Raw genomic sequence first — 18,330 nt, forward strand, 5'->3', positions numbered from 1 at the left:
TCCTTTCTGAACCAAAAAATGTATTTTCTTAAGTGTAAAACTGCCAGACAACAATTATACAAACATAAGTTCAAACCTTGATATGAGCACAGGATTTATGTTAATAAGAATTTTTATATGAGATTTCTGTGTTTAAGTTTTCACAATTATTTCTAAATTTGTTTCAAAATCTGATGGATAGGCCCAAAGGAATCACCATAAAGCTGTATTGCTCTCCAGTGAAGGTGCCTGTTCTTTCTCACTGACTACAGAATGGAGTTCACAGGACTGTCACCGAGAGCTCAGTTCAGTGCTATCATCCTTCTTTTTAACAGCAGTAGACAATTACAGTGATCAAAATTGTGCAACACTTTCTCACCAGATGTCCTTAGCTGTTGGGATAATTTTCGTAAGACATATGAAGTGTTTAAGCCCACTTAAGTGTTCAACAAAGTTGTTGCAACTCTATTACCATTCCACACCTCTTTCCCTCCACTACAGGTTTCCAAATGTAGAATAATATCCTAAATCCTTTGGTATTTAAGCTTCTGTGATTTTTTTAAGTCCTGTAACTTTTAAAATACTAATGCTTAGACTTAAAAAAGGTAGGAAACGTCTCTTGAAGCAAAGACACAGTAGCCACAACAAACATGCACTGCTGATTCATTATCACAGGCACAGAAGCAGAACAGGGTATCTCCACTCCCGTATCTCAACAGATGGAAGCATTTAAGATGAACAGTACTGATATAAGAATAGTACAAAAGAACTATTTTTCTCCTAAAAAAAAAAGAGGTGTAATTTTCCTTTTTAAAAAAATAAGAATCTAGGAATCCCTGTATTTCAAAGGCAAGGAGTAACGATGAGAATTAAAGCAGTACAAACTCACGACAGACCTAAGACCACTCTTGCACCCTTTACCTTGCCTGCATTGTTGCAGTGTATTGTGCAAGAGAATGGCTTAAACAGCTCTAGGGATCTATCTATAAGCCAACTAAGGTCAATTTTCTTAACTCAACAAGTAGAAACTTACCTGGGAGGCCCTAAGACAATTTAGATCTTGCATGGTTAGGGTAATTATAAAATTGGATGCACCCACAATATGTCCCAGTTGTTTCATGATGAACATCCTGAAATAATCTGTAGCATTTCAAATTCTAATAGATTTTTTTTTCCTACTGTAATGCAAAACGTTTATGTTGCACGAAAAAAAAGGTAAAAAAAAGTTTGGTACCCACGTACATAAATGGCTGATCCAGATTCTTCAGACACCTCCAGGTGGCAACCATGTCTACCATCCTCTCGTGCTGTAGGCGATTTTGCCAACTTAAATCCTGCAACTACAACGGTGTCCTATGGGGACAGAGTGATAAAACAGATGATTACACAGGCTGTATCACGTACTCTAGCAATGTGAAATTTCCCCCTAAAGTCTTAAGACATTCAAGAAACAAAAATGCTGAACAAATTTTAAACACTGCCTTGAAGTTTTTTTATTTAGTTCTTCTACCAGCAGAATTCATCTTTTTCAGACAATGCCAGAAAATAGTGTTGTGGGTTTTTTTTTTTTTCAAATTCTGCTAAAATTTTCACACTCTTGATGTTACTGCAACTGACTGCTAATTTTGACAAGGGCTAGATAGGAAGAGTCATGGCAAATAAAGCAAAAGAATCATTCCCCTTCAAATATACTCCTATCTGGGTAAGTTTAGCTAAGCTAGAGAAGGAATCACACATTGGATCAGCAGTGACAAACATTCTTTTCTCAGAGCTTATTTCCTGAGCCATAGCTGCACTTTGAAGAGACTCTCCTTGTAGTTATTTTCTGGTTTGGCTGGATCACCATCTTCCAATTTCTTCCTTAAGGGCCAAGCATGTCAATCAATAGGTAGGTTTCTGCTAGCAAACAAGACATTTCTGACATCACTCCTAAGATTCCAGGGCAAAAAGCAATTTCATTTACACCTGCACTTTCACTTTGGTATAAAGTTCCTCAGATACTACGAAGTGAACAAGAAAATAATGACTTAAGGAGTAAATCATTCAATGCCTGCAGCAGCTCACTTTTTAGTAGCAACCAATTTAAAAAAAGAAAAAAAAAAGGGGGGAGGGGAGAGAAGATAGAAAATATATTTAGAAGACAGAGATGGTAAGAAAGGTATGTGATCAAAGTGCTGGGAACTCAGATGCAATGTAAAGCTCCTTTATATCAGCTCATTTGGTACCAGAACAGTACAGCAGGGCTATACCAGTATGACCCATTCCAATAAGCATATTAGACTCAATTTCTAGATGACTTCTACCAAAAGCTCTTCCATAAGCTTTTACTGAAGGACTCTGTTCATGTGTTAATTTGATTACAAAGAGTCTTCTGATTAAAGTTGACAGTGTTGGCCAAATATTATGCTACGATGGCTCCTTTTTGCTATTTCAGTAATCTGACAATGCTACTCTAAATGATTCAAAATCCAAAACCTTTGTGTTCTGTACAAGAAAAAGAAATGCTGTTAGCTTAAGTGACAGTGATGTATTTAACTATTAAAGGGTTTTGGAAAAACGAAAATACTGCAGAAAAGAAATTTAATCAGTCAGTTTAATACGTAATAAATCCGCTTTGGGCATGGTGATTTTCAGGTAGTGTCATAAATAGGAATACAATATATATTTTGATTAAAATATGTTAGTCAGATAAGTGTAAGCCATACTCAGAGCTAGTAAGTTAAAATAGGACAAAACAATTACACAACTCAATATTCCTTACAACTGGAACACACCGCCCTGCTAACATACATCTCATTCTTCCCAGACAAAAACACACTCAAACACAGGCTTCAGGAAACTCGGCTATTTTGCAGAAACCAGGCATTAGCATGTGTCTTTCCTTTCACTGTACTGATGCTACTCGTGTTCCTTCAACAGTGGAATCAACCTTCAGCTAAAAAGCTGTGCCCTGCTATATGTTATTCCCATTTCAGCATTTGATTAGACTGCAGGCGGCACAAGATGCTGGGACTTGGTTGCTGAGTCAGGATTGGAGCTCTGTACAGATGACTTGTCTTGCTCTCCTGTGCCAGAGGAACTTTAGAATTACACAGACTCAAGCCTTTACACAGGTTGATAATTAATGGGAATGGTTTTTGTTAATAGTATTAGATCAGTGGTGATTACTAGTGATGTAATTTTGACTAGTGATGTTATTTTTGACATTCAAAAATATCTGTGAAAGGACTGTGCAATTTCAAGGAGGAAAAAAATCCACTAACTTCAAAGTCTAGTTTTACATGTAAAGAACAGGTATATTCTCAGATTTCTTGCAAATTCATAGTCAGCTTTGGCAGATTGTAACTTGAATTTGCTAAACATGCAAAAAAAATTACAGAATTTGCACAGCACTTTGAGATTTTATGTTTATTGGTGAATATTCATGTCAAAGGAAGACTACTACATTGCATACATATAAGCACTAGGATTTGACCAACATTTTTAAACAGCAAGAAGAAATCCCACTCTCCTCATTCAAAATAAGTGAGAAATAAAGGAAAGACAGTATTTTCCCTGATTATTATTGTTATAGAATCAGAAGACTCTCAGGAGAAGGAACAACATGGCTATTCATGCTTTTGGGATGACTTCTCTATCATCCATATTCATGATCCTTTACTTGCTAGGTAAACAGCACTGACAAAAAGAATTGCTTTATTTCAACATTAATGTTAGAAGTAATTTACATAAACAAGTACTTTGGGGGTTTTTCTCTAGTAAATATTTATATATTTGAACTGATCTATACAAAAACAAGAAGTCAACATACATCTGTGAAAAAAAATCCAAAAATAAGAAAAAAATACATATATTTTACCCCAGGGAGTACAACTTGTGCACAATCCTCTGCCATTTTTCCATATATGAAAATATTGATGCTGTTGATCCGTGAACATGAGTTATCCGTATCTACAGAAAAGAAAAAAAATAAAGAAGTGATTGCCATCACCATACCTTCTCCAAAACAAAACAGTAATGATAAGTGATTTACAAAAGAAAAAAAAATGAACCTACAGTCCAGCACTTTTCATTCAAATTAATATACAAACAGAAAATCATTTCAAATAGCTATACAACTTCTTTTATGTGCTAACTATATGTATGTCAAGCAGAACATTCCTCATAGGGATGCTGGGGATGGACTCTTCATTAGGGACTGTAGTGACAGGACAAGGGGTAATGAGTTAAAACATAAGGGGAAGTTTAGATTGGATATAAAGAGGAAATTCTTTACTGTTAGGGTGGTGAGGCACTGGAATGGGCTGCCCAGGGAGGCTGTGAATGCTCCATCCCTGGCAGTGTTCAAGGATGAAGCCTTGGTTGACATGGTTTAGTGTGAGGTGTCCCTGCCCATGGCAGGGGGTTGGAACTAGATGATCTTAAGGTCCTTTCCAGCCCTAACTATTCTATGATTCTATGATTCTAAGAGGACCATTTAAAAGAGGAAAAAAATTCTACACCAGTGTACATTAAGGAGAAATTACAAAGATTTCCACTTTGACACAGATCATATTGTAGAACTATATAAACTGGAGATACTCCAGGCTATAAACATATCAATAAACAGCCTTACAGCAAGACTGATGCAGAAATTATATTGCTAAAGGAGTTTTCGACCTTTTACTGTTTCAGAAATAATACAAATGATTTAGATGATTTTAAATTTTTTGGGCTGTGGAAAACGTACAGAAACTCTTGGCCTTTCCAAACAGCAAGATTCACAGAAGTTTTAGGTCCCTCTCTGGGAATCCTGAAACCATCCAGGAAACTGACTCTGGTCCCATCAGCCTCATTTGCCTCCACTAACACCAGTCATAAGTTGTATCACCAGGTCCGATCTGCACCTCCAGCCTGCTATTCAGTCACAGCCACAGAATGTGTAGAATCAGAAAGGCTCAGAGAGAGCAAGTGATGATTCCCTAACCAGTGTAAAGAGGGAGTTGAGAAGGAAACGGAAAGATGTGGAAAGTCCCTTGAATCCAACACAGACTGCTGACTAATGACATCCTCCTCTTTCCTGGCTGGAGATGGTGATGAGCTTTGGACTTAAGAGATATATTATTTTTTAGTATCATTGATTACATGATGAACAACTTAAGTCTTTCAACGTGTTAACATGTCTACTGATATTTAATACCCAAGTAATCAGGTGAAATTCCATTTTTTACTGCTTAGATTGAAACAGAATGAAATACAAGTATCAACTTACTGACCTATATTAAATGTGCACTTACATAGTATATACTGTGTATATACTATATATAAGTATAGATGGTATACGGTAACTATTAAGTGTTCATTTTTCTTAGTCCTTCCTTATGATAAGCAATTTAAAAATACACTACTAAGTCTGCACATATAGCTAATGCACTTTCAGAACAGTACATTAAAATTCTGCAACAAGAAGTCTACCGATATATGAAGACTGTACTGCTTCCATTAACTTACACAACATAAATTTAACATAATCCATTTTTGTAGAGAACAAAAATTTTTAGAGAGTATTTTAAATATAACATTTTACTGAATACTAAAAAGCAGGTACTAGTGATGTAAGACCATATGTCACAAAGGTGTCAAGAAGTTTAATAAAACAAATTTAAACCGTATACTTAAATGCAGTACCTTGAAGAACGACCTTGAAAAAGTCTGTCCCATCTCTGAGTTTTGTTACCGGGTAGGAAAGAATAACTATTCCCTAAAAAGTTAAAAATAAAATAAAAGTGTTATGAACTAAGACTATGTACCTCTAAGTTACTGAAAGACTGATAACAGCTGAAATACCTGTAAGCTAAAAAGGTGGAATAGAAATAAGTGAAAGTTACCATCTGAATTCCAAAAAAAAAAAGTTAAAAAACCCCACCTAAAACCTACTAAAGACAGCACTGAAGAGCAATATTCTTGGTATTTAACAAATGAAATATTACATGTCTGTATTACTTAGATGTTGCTGATTAGATGATAAGCTTAGACTAAGCAATGAAACAGTAGCTATGGAAGTACCTTTTACTGGTTACAATAGCACAAAGGGTACAGTTTAGCACAAAACCTGAAAGGTAGCAAGTACAGCCATTTCTCAAAAAATACTGGCAAAGGACTACAACATATATATGAAAATGAAACCACAGTCAAGGTAGAAAAGATGCATATGAGGATAAATAATCTGTGAAAATAAAAACCTGTACAGCTGAGGTAACAGTAATGTAATGTTCTGAAGCTATAGTGACCTATATAATTTGTCAGTAATACAAATGCTCTAAAAGACACAAAGGTTCTATTAATTATGTAAAAACACTGTCTTTATAATGAAGTTGAAGTTACAATGAAGCAAAAATCATGGATCAGTGCCTTCAGTGATATTAACACCTCTTTGGAACAAGTACATTTTGTTAGAAATATGGTAACTCATCAAAAGAGCTTCTCCTTCAACAGCAACAAAATGTCAGACAACTCTGCTGCTCCACAATATGACACGTAAAACACTGTATCCCACTCAGGAATAAAAACACAGAAATTGGTTCAATAAGGGAAAAAAAAAAAAAAAAGAGGAGAAAAAAAACAAAATAAAACAGATTCTGTAAAGTATTTAAGAGAACTACATAAACAGCACCAGAAATAAAAGGTTTCTGATACAGAGACTGCAGCAGCAATCTGTATAAACGCACAAAAGGAACATTAAGAGGAAAGTCAGGTAAATCGTAATTTTACAGTACATATATTCAGTAGGAAGTTTGACTGTTAGTAACAACTTCTTAAACTAAATATGCAGCAGTGAATTGTTATTGTAGAGGCTTTTCAGAGTAAAATTAGTCCTACAACATGTTGACTAGGAAGAATCCAAATCAAATCCAACAGTTTATTTTACTGTTTTATAAAGAAACAGGCTCCACAGAATACCCTTTTTCAACCTAAAGTATATTTTAATTTTATTACACTAAAAAACCAGCCATGTTTACTTAGATTTAACATGTTCTATATTGTTTTATTTCTTTTGATGCAGTAGCAATGCTTCATTTAAAAGCAAAATGAAGGTCAAAAATCTATGACCACATGTTTTTAACAGGGAAGTTCCTACTTTTCACAGAGAAGTCTAGTGCGATTTGTAAGGAAATTTAAGTATCAAACACTTATTTTAAGAATCGGCATCCACAAAACACTGTTCTGAGATTTGTCTATGAACACTTACAGAAAGGTTTGCCACATGTTTACAAAATTCAACTTTGTTTAAAACGTCAGGTATTATATATAATTGTTCTTGCTGAGATTGTCTTAAACTGTTCCCACAGGTTAATAAACTACAGACTTTGTCTTGTAATAAAGTCTTTGCAGTGAAACAAAATCACCTAAGGAACACTGTATTTACATATTTTCGTGGGTTTTTTATTTAAGAAATGTCAGTCAGCACAGATATAGACTGTTTTCTGACCATTTTTTACTTTGTATTTTTTCTTTTACATTCTGGCATCTTCCAATGAGTTTTCAAATTAAAATAGTTTGGCCCCATCACTTTCCTTTGTATCCCAAACACCTATGCTCTAGTTCTCTTCCTCAGCGGAAACACCACTCACCTCTTCCTCAACATGCTTGCAGCTCGTGGCTCCAAGCTTCAACAAATCCTACCTTACCAAAACCTGCTCAAATTCACTCTTCTCCCACAAATCCTGCACTGTTTATTAAGCCCATCAACAAACTTCTTCCAAAGCCCTCCAAATTCCATATACCACTAGATTTAAACTGACAATGTGCATTTCCTCTAGCAAATCCATCTCCTTCTTTGCAGTGGCCTCCTTCCTCAGTCAACTTCCAACAGCTGATTTGACAGCTGATTTTCAGGTTTCGGTCAGCTTTGCCACAGGAAAATCCAGAGAACAATGAATTAACCGAAAAGGCATCAGGTTCAGTTAACGAACACCATGACTGAGGATGTATGACATTGTTTGTGCTGTATTCCTATAAACTTAAGTTAAAATTTGTATTATTCAGAGGGATGCCAGAAAGGCAAAAAAGTTTCAGAAGAATGTAAGGACTTGAGGCACACAAACCAGACAGGAGCATCGTGGATGATCTTTGCTTTTTTTCCAGAACACACTTCCTAAAAAACATCCTCTTCCCTTCCTCAAAGCAGAACCTGATCCCTTTTTTGGCAGGTCTAGAGTGACAGTGTGCTCTGCCACAGATAAGATAAATTAATATCAGTGCATTCTAAGGTTGACTTCAAGCTCAGCCTGCAGAACTGGATTTTCCTACATATTTAATGGTGCATTAGCACCAGCTTTATTAGCTCTCCAGTTGCACTGATTTTATGCCAAGCTTTTAGCTACCTACTAATCCACATCAGCAGCAGCATGAAGTTCTCAACATAGGACAGAAGTCAGAGAAAGAGACCTTCTCTTTCAGCAATCAACTGTAACACTGCATGTATGTTCTAATAATGGTAGTAATTGTTCTGCTTTCCTAGTGGAAACATTTATTTTGGCAGAAAGATTTTCTAATTTATAATCCATTTCTGTCTGCTTCAACATTTCCTTTGTGAACAAGAATCCCTGCTCTTCCATGTGAGGGGTGCTTGCAGACATAGCTGTTAAAAGCAGGAAAGCCTATACGCCCTGCAGATGAGTGGGGACAGAAAACTACACTCTGAGGAATAAAATCCCATTTACCAGAAGCACTAGTTATTGATATTTCCATTTGTTCCTTTGTAAGACCTAAGGGAGGCTGGATCATTCTTGGTCAAATCACTTCCTATCACACTCTACTGCTGCCTGCTTCCTAAAAGGACAGTTTTGCTCCTTTGGTTTACCTAATTGCACTACTCCTGGCATCTCTTTGACACCATAATGAACCAGCCCAGAGTGGGAGTAGGAGCAAACTACCCTCTCTCTATTAATATGGATAGTCTTCTGCCAGTTTATTTCCAATGAATGGACTCAATCACAGGGTTAGATAAGAAGCAGAGCTGAAACTGGGAATACACAGCTGGGGAAGCAAACAGGGTTTCTGGATACAGAAAATCATTAGCCCAGTTCAGCTCATTTTTAAAGGATCTGTGCCAACTTTTAAACATTCAAGCCACCCAAGGCTTTCTACAGAATTCCCTCTTCTTCCCTCAGCTTTTTTTTTCTTTTTGTAACAGACTGAAGGCAGGCACAGGATGATGCTGACTTCTTGCCACTTACCTGTCAGGAATTAAAAAGATTTTCAGAACCATTCATAAAGAGTTAAACAGGTTAAAAAAGAAAACCCTCAAGAACTAACACTCCGTTTTACACAACATATTTAACAATGTGAAAAAAAAAATCTATTTCATTACTACACTAGGATTGTAATTCCAATCTGAAATATACCTGGGACTACTGTAAAATAAAAATACACACTTGGTAATGCTAATAAAGCACAATTCTATCTTGATGCAGATAGTTGCTACAGAGTCCTCCTTCCACCAAAGTATATACTGAATTGCTTCATACAAGAAAGGAAAACTGCTTCAGAAGTCATTACTCTGAAATCTGATCTTTAAAAGGACAATGATGCTTGTTGCCTTTCTTGTTTGTTTGTTTCAAACAAAATACCACTGAACCTTCCCCAATGCCTTCATTTTCAGCACAGCTTTCTGCATAGCAATGGGGTTCTAAATGGGTTAGAAGCTTAGCAACTAGGAAAACCTCTCATAAAATTTAAGTCTGACCATGTAAAAGGGAGAGGTGGAACAGTAAATCAGTGAAGTCAATAAAAACATGCAACAAAGTTCAACAGGGTCATAATTCTGCATAACTTAGAGATATGCAACAGATGCACACAAAGAGACACAGCTGCAGCAGGTCACCAACTGAGCTGAAATATGGAGTCCCCTCATAAATACACCCGTAGCTATTTCAAAGTAAACCAAAATTCTTTTTATTAGTATGTTACCTGAAAATATTTGTTGGTATGATCAAAGCCTTCTTGCAAATGTTTCAAATCCTCCTTCTGCAAATGGCTTGGTAGCGGAGGTTTAGATTTTCCTTTGATGATCTTCAGCAACTGAACAGGCATAGCTGTTTTATCTAAACAAAAATAATAAACAGATTCCTGAAGCTACTCATATTGTTCAAATTAAGAGTTATTGGAAGTTGCAATTTACTCAGAAGCAGAGTATTTATCTATTTTGTAATAAGAAAGTTTAGCTATGTAAGACAAAATCGTCAGAGGGACTGGCCTCATCTCTTAGTACCATCAATAGCAGGAAGAGAGAAAGCAACATTTCCTTAGCAATAGACAGCCATCCAAATTACTTCATTTTGCAAGCATTCCATAACACTGCAAATGGCAAGAAAGTGCTACTTTATGAATTCAATAGGTAATACAATGTGAACATTTTATACACAGAAAGGCATATTAAAACCCAAGCACTTTGAATGACTCCTTCCCCAGCATAAGTCATGGATGAACAGTCTCTATATTCAGCTGTTTCCCTTAAAGCCAATTTGACTGCTTTGAACCTATGACAACATACAATTTGTTTCTTTGTAACACCCAACCCAGTATACATAAAATTAGGAGGCCTTACAACATTCAGAAGACACAAGAGGCTCCAGGAATCACTATTACTGCACAGATTTTGAGCAACAGAAAGATCTCACCAAGTACTGTTAAGATCTTGACTACTAAGAAGAGATGATTCAAAAAGTTTATTAGCTGGGATATGCACAGAAAGAATTCATATAGGTTAACTGGACAAGAATTAGCTACAGTTACAAACCTCCATCTCAGTAATCATCTGTGTACCATGTTAGTCTGTCTCAAATGCAGAGTACGTTAGCTTACACCTAAATTGAACAAGAAATTTAAGCCTAATTACTTAAGCTTTTGAGAGTCTTTTGTCTCCTAGAGAATTTTACTTTTCTGAAAAGAAACCAATAACAAGGAAACAAGAACAACTACCTGGAATGGACAGCAGGGCAGGGAACTTTAACACATCACAAAACAGAAACACAGTCTCTCACAAGCAGACCAATACCCTGATGGTCTCTAACCAATGGCTCCCTTGGAAGACCCAATGAAAAAGGCTGGTTTTTATTGTTGTATGTTTTTATTGAGCATGACTCAATGGTATGGAATGTCCTTACAGCCAATTCATGTCAGCTGTCCCAGCTGCATCACCTCCAAACCTCTCTCAGCCTACTTGCTGAGAGGGAGAAAGCCTTGGTGCTGCTCAAGCACTGTTCAGCCACAGCTGAACTACTCGTGCATCATCAAACCTGGTTTAGTCACAAATCCAAAACACAGCACTATGCATGCTGCTATAAAGACAGCTTCATCCCAGACCGACCCAGTATATCTCTAGAACATATCCACTAGGATACAATGACACCCCATGGAAGGGACCCACACTTGGAGCCATTTGTGAAGAACTGCAGCCTGTGGGAAGAATCCACATCAGAGAAGTCTGTGGAGGACAGTCAGTCATGGGTGGGACCAAATGCTGGAGCAGGGAAAGAGCATGAGGAGGAAGGAGTTAAGCTAAGCTCAAGAAGATGGGAGAGGTGGAGGGGAGGTGACTTGAGATTCTTTCTTATTTCTCATTCCTACTGTGATTTGATCAGCAACAAATCAATCTAATTTCCCCAAGTTCAAGTCTTTTGCCTACAATGGTAAGTGGTCAGCCCACCACAATGCAGAGCTGGGAGGGACATCACCAGGCAGGGTTCAGTTTCCACTTGAGCGGAAGGAAAGGTAAAAGCCTGATGCAGAGGTGCAGACACTGCTCCGTCTCTGTTGACTGCTTTAACTACTGAAGTATTAGGAGCTAGAATTTCTATAAAATATCACTAACTGATGCCAAAATGATGGCTTGATCTCCACATTTTCAAACATGAACCAGGATAGCCTTGTCATTAGCTTACTAGGATTTCAAAGCCTCCAGTGTAAAGAGCTACTAGAAGTGTCACAAAGCTTATCAGTTTAAAGACTCTACTACATTCTCTATATATTTTTATATATTATTCTATATATATTTATAAAGACATTATATTCTAGCAGGCTAAGAAGCTTATCTTTTCCACCCAGAATCAGTCAATTTCAAAGTTAATCAGTAATGTTGATCTTCATCCAGCAACACCATAATGAGCTACGGAGATATACAACATAGCAGATTAACACTTTTACGTATTCCTCTCTGTTACAGTACTTGAGCAATTAAGACTTTCTTGTTTGGCTGGGGGGGTTTCCCACAAAGATGTCTAACAGCAAGGTGCATTCTGTTACAATGCAAACATCATACTTAAAACAAAGCAAAGGCAAGAACTGAAGTTTTAAAACTCTCTCTGACGACTACCCTCAAATTCCGCAGCTCCTTTGCTTTCACTTAAAAAGAGCTTTTGCCATTTATTTCAATGGAACAAGTATTCCACACGTGCCTTCAAGTTTACCAAGGGAAGTTTCTAAAAAGGAGCCATATGTAGGCTGATGCAGTGGGACCTGCCCATATTCTTTACTTACTATATATTCCTACAACTTGACATTTATGTAAATACCATTCAAGTAGAAAACAATTTTTTTTTTTTTTTTTAATAGATCTTCAGCTTCTGTACATATAAAACTAAGGTCATGTATTCTAACTGCTAAGCACTGGAACTCCCACATTCTCATTCTCTGCAATTGAAAAACAAAGATGGGAGTACCCAGCTCTTAAGAGCCATAAAGGTAAATTTTCCAAAACCAAACTTATACAGCACTGGCTTCCCAAACCTATAGGAAAATATGTTTAGTGTAGTGCTTGCTGTTCACAGCTCTCCTGAATAGCATCTAAATGAAAGTAAGCATGACATGTAACACCTTGTGTTACAAAGGCTGACTTTGTAACACACGTTCCCACTTCAGTCTTTTGAGCTTGCTGTTCAAGAAGCTTGTGTCACAAACAGAGGTATTCATAGAATCACAGAACAGCTAGGAAAGGACCTTAAAATCACCTAGCTCCAACCCGCCCTGCCATGGGCAAGGATACCCCACATTAGACCACGTTGCCCAAGGCTCTGTCCAACCTAGCCTTGAACACTGCCAGGGATGGAGCATTTACACCTTGCACTTGGCTTTGTTGAACTCCATGAAGTTTGCATTGGCCCATTGGTTTAACAGAACTAAAAAAATAACAAATAAATAAATAAATAAATAAATAAATAAATTAAGGCCTGGAATTAAGATAGACAGCATTGTGGGACCCTCCTGGAACAGGAGGGACACACAACACACACAGTAAAGGGAAAAAGGCAGTGTAGCACCCCAAAGAGAAAACTATGCCACCTACTTATTTGAGGATGGTTATAGGTTGAAATTTTTTATGTGCTGCTGTGTCTTACCCTTGATTTTCTACCTAATTTTGTAGATCCTCAAGTTTCTGAGAGCAGAACAATCAACTAGTTCTGTCTTAATTGCCAACAGAGCATTAATATGTATTCCAACCCATCTTAAACACCAATACACCAGAAAACAATTGCCTAGCAGAAATCACTTTGAGCAAGGGTTAACCTTCAACAGAAATAAGTCATCATTTTATTTTTTATTTATTTTTATTCTGGAATGAGGACATCATTCCATCGGAATACTGCAGTCACAGAATGCCTCTATCTCTCTGTCCAGAAGCAAGAGAAAAATTCCTATATCTGAAGGACTTTACCTTATTCTTCTCACTTGCAGCTCGAGAGTTTAAACATCCTCAGACCTGAACTAGGCAGCTAGGTATGCTCTAGGGTATGTGCACAGAAACAAGAAAGCTTTCAGTTTCACGGTCTTATGAGTTCACACAGAAAATAGAATAATTACCATTTCCTTTTTAGGTACAGTACAACCCAGATACAAGCTCTGAGAGCCTGGCAACTTCAATGTTAAAGACAAAGCATACACCCACAGGTTTATGCACATACAGAATCAGACAGTGGCTCTACTAGAGGTTTAAAGACTGTAATTTTGGAGCCTTGCACTGCAAAAAAAAAACCACACCTGTTCATTTAAGTCTTGTGATGATAGCCTCATATCTTTTTTTCTCTAGGCTTTTTAAGCTTTCATAATAATAATAATTAAAAAAATCATTATCATCTTAAATTATGTTTGGAAAACCACCAGAATTTAAACTCTCAGATAAGCTGCATCACTCTTCACTGCACTTTGAAAATCATTAAGAAATGACAAGGTGCAGTTGCAAGTGAAATTATCACCACAGATCCACAAACAATACAGAACTGTTGACATGAACAGCAGCGCAACATGACCAAAAGACAGGAACAAAGGAAAATAGGCCACATACAAAAGGCAAATTTGTTCTTATCATCAAGATAATGCACCACTGTTTCTCCCCTTCATCCTGCTTCTCCAAGCAACACGAAACAGCTAAACTTTGTATGGCAATAAGCATAGTAAAGCAGTATGAAGATTTTAAAGGATTTCAGAATAAAAAGCTGTAGGTAGCAAACTCAGTATACAAAAATGTTCCTATATACTGTCAAAGTTAAACTAAAGGTACCAACATGCCTTATAATAACCTAAAGCCCCAGGGAACATTCTAGCAGTGGAAAACATTTTATTAGCCATGACAGGCAGATCAAGTAAACCTCCTGTTAGGCCCAGGAATCACTCCACCTACAGTTTGAATATACAAGTTAGTGAATTCTTTTGAGCAAGAAGAATCACTAGCATTCCATGAATATCTACTGACTGTTCACATATGATAACAAATCAGAAGAAAACTCATTTTGCTCATAATGGAATGATGTTCCATAGACCTCTCATACATGAGGACAGATGTGGAACAAGTAATATAAGGAAAATAGGGTGACAGTCAGAGTTAATATCTTGGGTTTTTTTCCTCACACATCAAAAGAAATAAGCATTTTGTGGACAAGGAAAAGAGATCACAAACCCCCATTGTCTTTATTTGCTGAATTAGTCCACCATATTGGTCATCCATGTCTAGTTCTCTAAAACATTACAATTCTGCTATTTCCTTCAGCAAAAAAATTATCAAGACATATTTAAAAGAATAAAAAAATAAATAAAAATCAAACTCGGCCTGTAATAGCACCCTAATCTGTAAAATGCAAGACAAGCTTTACCATGTTTAGTTCACACTGCCAAAAACTAAACATATAAATATCATAGACAATGGAAGCCCGCTGTAAAAACTTCAAACCCTTAATCCTGAAAAAAACAAGACTGAAAAATAAGCATATTAATATTCTCCATCTGGGCTCCAGCATTAACTTCATGGAGGAGGTAGTGAAAGTTAGATCTGTTCTTCTGTTATGGTTTATCATCACAGTGCAGCCATCCAGTGCACAGGATAGGAAGTAATTAACAACTTGCCTGGATTATTCAGATGCAGCCAACATTTGAGCCTTAACACTTAAGACAAAGATACTCACTACTGAGTCCTGACTCTACCTCTTACATGACAAATGGGCTATTCCACTGTTGTCTCCTCTAGAACACAACTTTTCTTTAAAAATTAATGAGAGGTTAGCTTTGGGGCAGAACAGTAAAGAAAACACAAAAAGTGAGAGGTAAATTGGAAAGATTACTCCCTCTCTACAACCAAAAAATACTTCAGTGGAACACGAAAATGACATACAGGGAATTAATGGCATCTGGGGAGAAGAAAGGTGCAGTAGTCAGAAGCATGAGGAGATTCCACATCTATCCAAGCAGATATGCAGAGAGACATATAAACTCATTCTACAAATCAGAGAATAAAACAGATGATTGGCTGGACCTCAGGAGGAAACCTCACCAAAGTTTCAGGAAGAATGAAGGAAGAGCCAAGAGCATCAGCATCTTATTGATGTAGTCAGTCAAAACGGTAGATATCAGAAGGCCCTGCAAACACAAACACTAGTCAGTGCAATATTTGGTATAAATATGTAAAAATTAAAACATACAAAATAGACAATGCCTCATTTTAAATATGCATACTTATGTAGATACTGATAGACACTCATGACACAGTTTATGTGAAATTTTCTTATAAAAATGAACACTTATACCATTGAACAAAACAGTACAGAACTAGCACAAACTCAACCTGCTATCAGTCACAACAGAAATCTTTCATTTTATAGCAGTATTAAAGAAATCCAGAGGACCATTCACAAAGAACAAAGTTTGGAAGAGTCTAGAATTTTTCTAATAGCCTAGAATTTTGTAACTTGTGATTTCTTTGAGAATTCTCAAGAGAAGAAAAGACCATGTCAGCTAACTAAAACAGAAGAAACCAAGTCAGCACTGTGACACATCTTATTCCCTTAGCTATAACGATCTAGCTTGCTGTTGCTGCAGATCTTCAGGAACTTACATTCTGGAAACAAGTCTTAGGCTATTACTCTTAACCACAGAGCTGGTACTTACTTTCACTAGAATACAACTAGAATTCTAGCAAAAACAAAACAAAGGAAAAACAAAAACACAAAACCCCAAACCAAGAAAAAAACCTCGCAAAAATAACCGACAACCCAAACAAAAAAATCTCCCTTATTAATTTTAGATTAAAATCTACTAATCTGATATTGTGCAAAAGAGGCCACAACCAAATGTTACCCAAGAAAAATAGACTATTATACTGCCATTATCTGAACAATGCTTCAGCTATCACTGAAAAACAAACAGACCTCAGGAAGACAGGGCCACAAACAGTGCAACTAGTCAACCCAGCAATTACAAAAAGCTGAGATCTTTAAAACTAAGAGTTTAGATGCATTAGCGCATGCGTATTAACAACAAAAGTTTGCATTTTTTTTTCTGTACACTCAGTACTTATGAAGGAAAGAAAAAAGGAAAAGCTCCTAATCCTAGAAGCACTGCGTTTGTCAAAGCTGGGGCTCAATCCCCGCAGCAGAGGCCGCTTCCAGGACAGCTCAGGGACCGAAGATCGGCGAAGGTAACTGCAGGTCTCACAGAGAAAAGGCAAACCTAGCAAGACGCCAGAGCCACTTAAGGCCAGGGCGCGGGCTCTACCTCTCCCGTGCAGTGGCCAGCGGCCAGGCAGAGTCTCAGAGCTACGACAGCCCCTCTTCCACAGCCGGACCGCCCGGCCGCTCGCTCCCCTCAGCCCCAGGGAATGGGCAGAGCATCCCACGGCGCCTCACTCGCAGCCGTGCAGCCACAGCACCAAAGATACCCGTCTCTGAGAGAAGAGCGCCCGTCACGGCTGTCAACAACCCCACTTCCGCCTGCTCGTGCCGCACAGCGCGATTTGCGCATGCGTACCTGCTGCGCTGGCCGGGGTGCCTGCCGTTGGGCGCGCTAGAGGGAGGAGCAGGCATGCGGCCTGCGGAGGTTGGGGTGCGCTGACTTCACCGGCTGCGCGGGTAGGGGCGGGGATGGTGGGGGTGGCAGGGAAGGCGGGAGAGAGAAAGTATCCCCTTAGCAGGGCCCGCCAGCCTGGCCCCGAGTCCCCCTGTGCCGCCCTGAGACCCATCAGCAGTCGTGTGGGTCCAGGGGCTGCGCCGGCCCCCGAGGGCCGTCCGGGCAGCCGGCGAGCAGAGGGAAGGCCCGAGGCTGCTGCGCACCCCACCTTAGGGGGGGTGCCCTGCGCCCGTAGGAGGCGGCCCGTTATTTGCGGAGCTGGTAAAACGGGGTCCTCGACGGAGTTCAGGAGCACTTAAAACTCTCACCTGCAGGAGGTCAAAAAATATGGGGGAAAAATGCTCTGTTTCCTGGCTGTGTTTGTTCGTTGTTTAAATGGCAGGAGGCATCAGGTCAGGCTTTGAACAACAGCATTTGTCTTTTGTCTCTACACGGGATCCCTCAGGCTTACTGATGCATGTTCTACGAGCTGACACCATGCCAAGATGCCGTTTGCAGTACTTGCCAATTCAAAATTACAGCACACATGGCTCAACATCGCAACAGCAAGGCTCCTTCCTTTAGAGACTGCAGCTTTCTCTCCAGTACCTCGAAGAAATGTCTTCTGCTAGCCAGCGCTTGCTCTCGCCTTTCTCCTCTCTGCAGCTCTGGGTATCTGGGACAGATTTCCTTTTCTTGTTTCTCATCAATTAGTGACTTTAAAAAAGTCCTACTGGAAATAATTTTCTCCTTTCTCTACCTTTAAAACTTTTCCTTTACAATCCTCCCCCTATTTTGCCACTGTTCTAGTTAAGTCTCTGAAGTGTTTTAGTTGAATTTTGAATTCAAATTCGCTTAAAAATTGGAACTTAAATTCATCCATGTTCAGGAAGCCTCTGGAGGGGGATACACTGACATTTATGTTTTGTACTTATTTCCATTGTTGCCAGCCTTTTCTGGAATAGATTTCTTTGATCATCACTGTTTTCAGTAGATCTTGAT

The 18,330-nt window shown here is 38.2% G+C and overlaps 1 protein-coding gene across 3 annotated transcripts in view; it reads right to left on the bottom strand.

Moving 5' to 3' along the window:
- Positions 1-16,435, bottom strand: part of POT1 (protection of telomeres 1) — a 65,256-nt gene extending 48,821 nt beyond the window's left edge. The window contains exons 1-5 of one of the 3 annotated variants that reach the window (XM_062609723.1): positions 15,779-16,435; positions 9,931-10,064; positions 5,647-5,719; positions 3,839-3,930; positions 1,222-1,332 (exon numbers count right to left, since the gene is read on the bottom strand). In XM_062609723.1, the coding sequence (XP_062465707.1) occupies positions 1,222-1,332; positions 3,839-3,930; positions 5,647-5,719; positions 9,931-10,053 (399 nt within the window). In that variant the 5' untranslated portion in view covers positions 10,054-10,064; positions 15,779-16,435. Of the gene's footprint in view, positions 1-1,221; positions 1,333-3,838; positions 3,931-5,646; positions 5,720-9,930; positions 10,065-15,778 lie in introns of those variants that run through there. The other 2 variants (XM_062609724.1, XM_062609725.1) reach the window with 2 other exon arrangements.
- Positions 16,436-18,330: the final 1,895 nt, after the last annotated feature.

Source organism: Pezoporus occidentalis, unplaced genomic scaffold, assembly GCF_034315485.1.
Source record: "Pezoporus occidentalis ecotype Australia unplaced genomic scaffold, CSIRO_AGI_Poc_V1 ctg14, whole genome shotgun sequence".
Taxonomy (NCBI): Eukaryota; Metazoa; Chordata; class Aves; order Psittaciformes; family Psittacidae; genus Pezoporus; species Pezoporus occidentalis.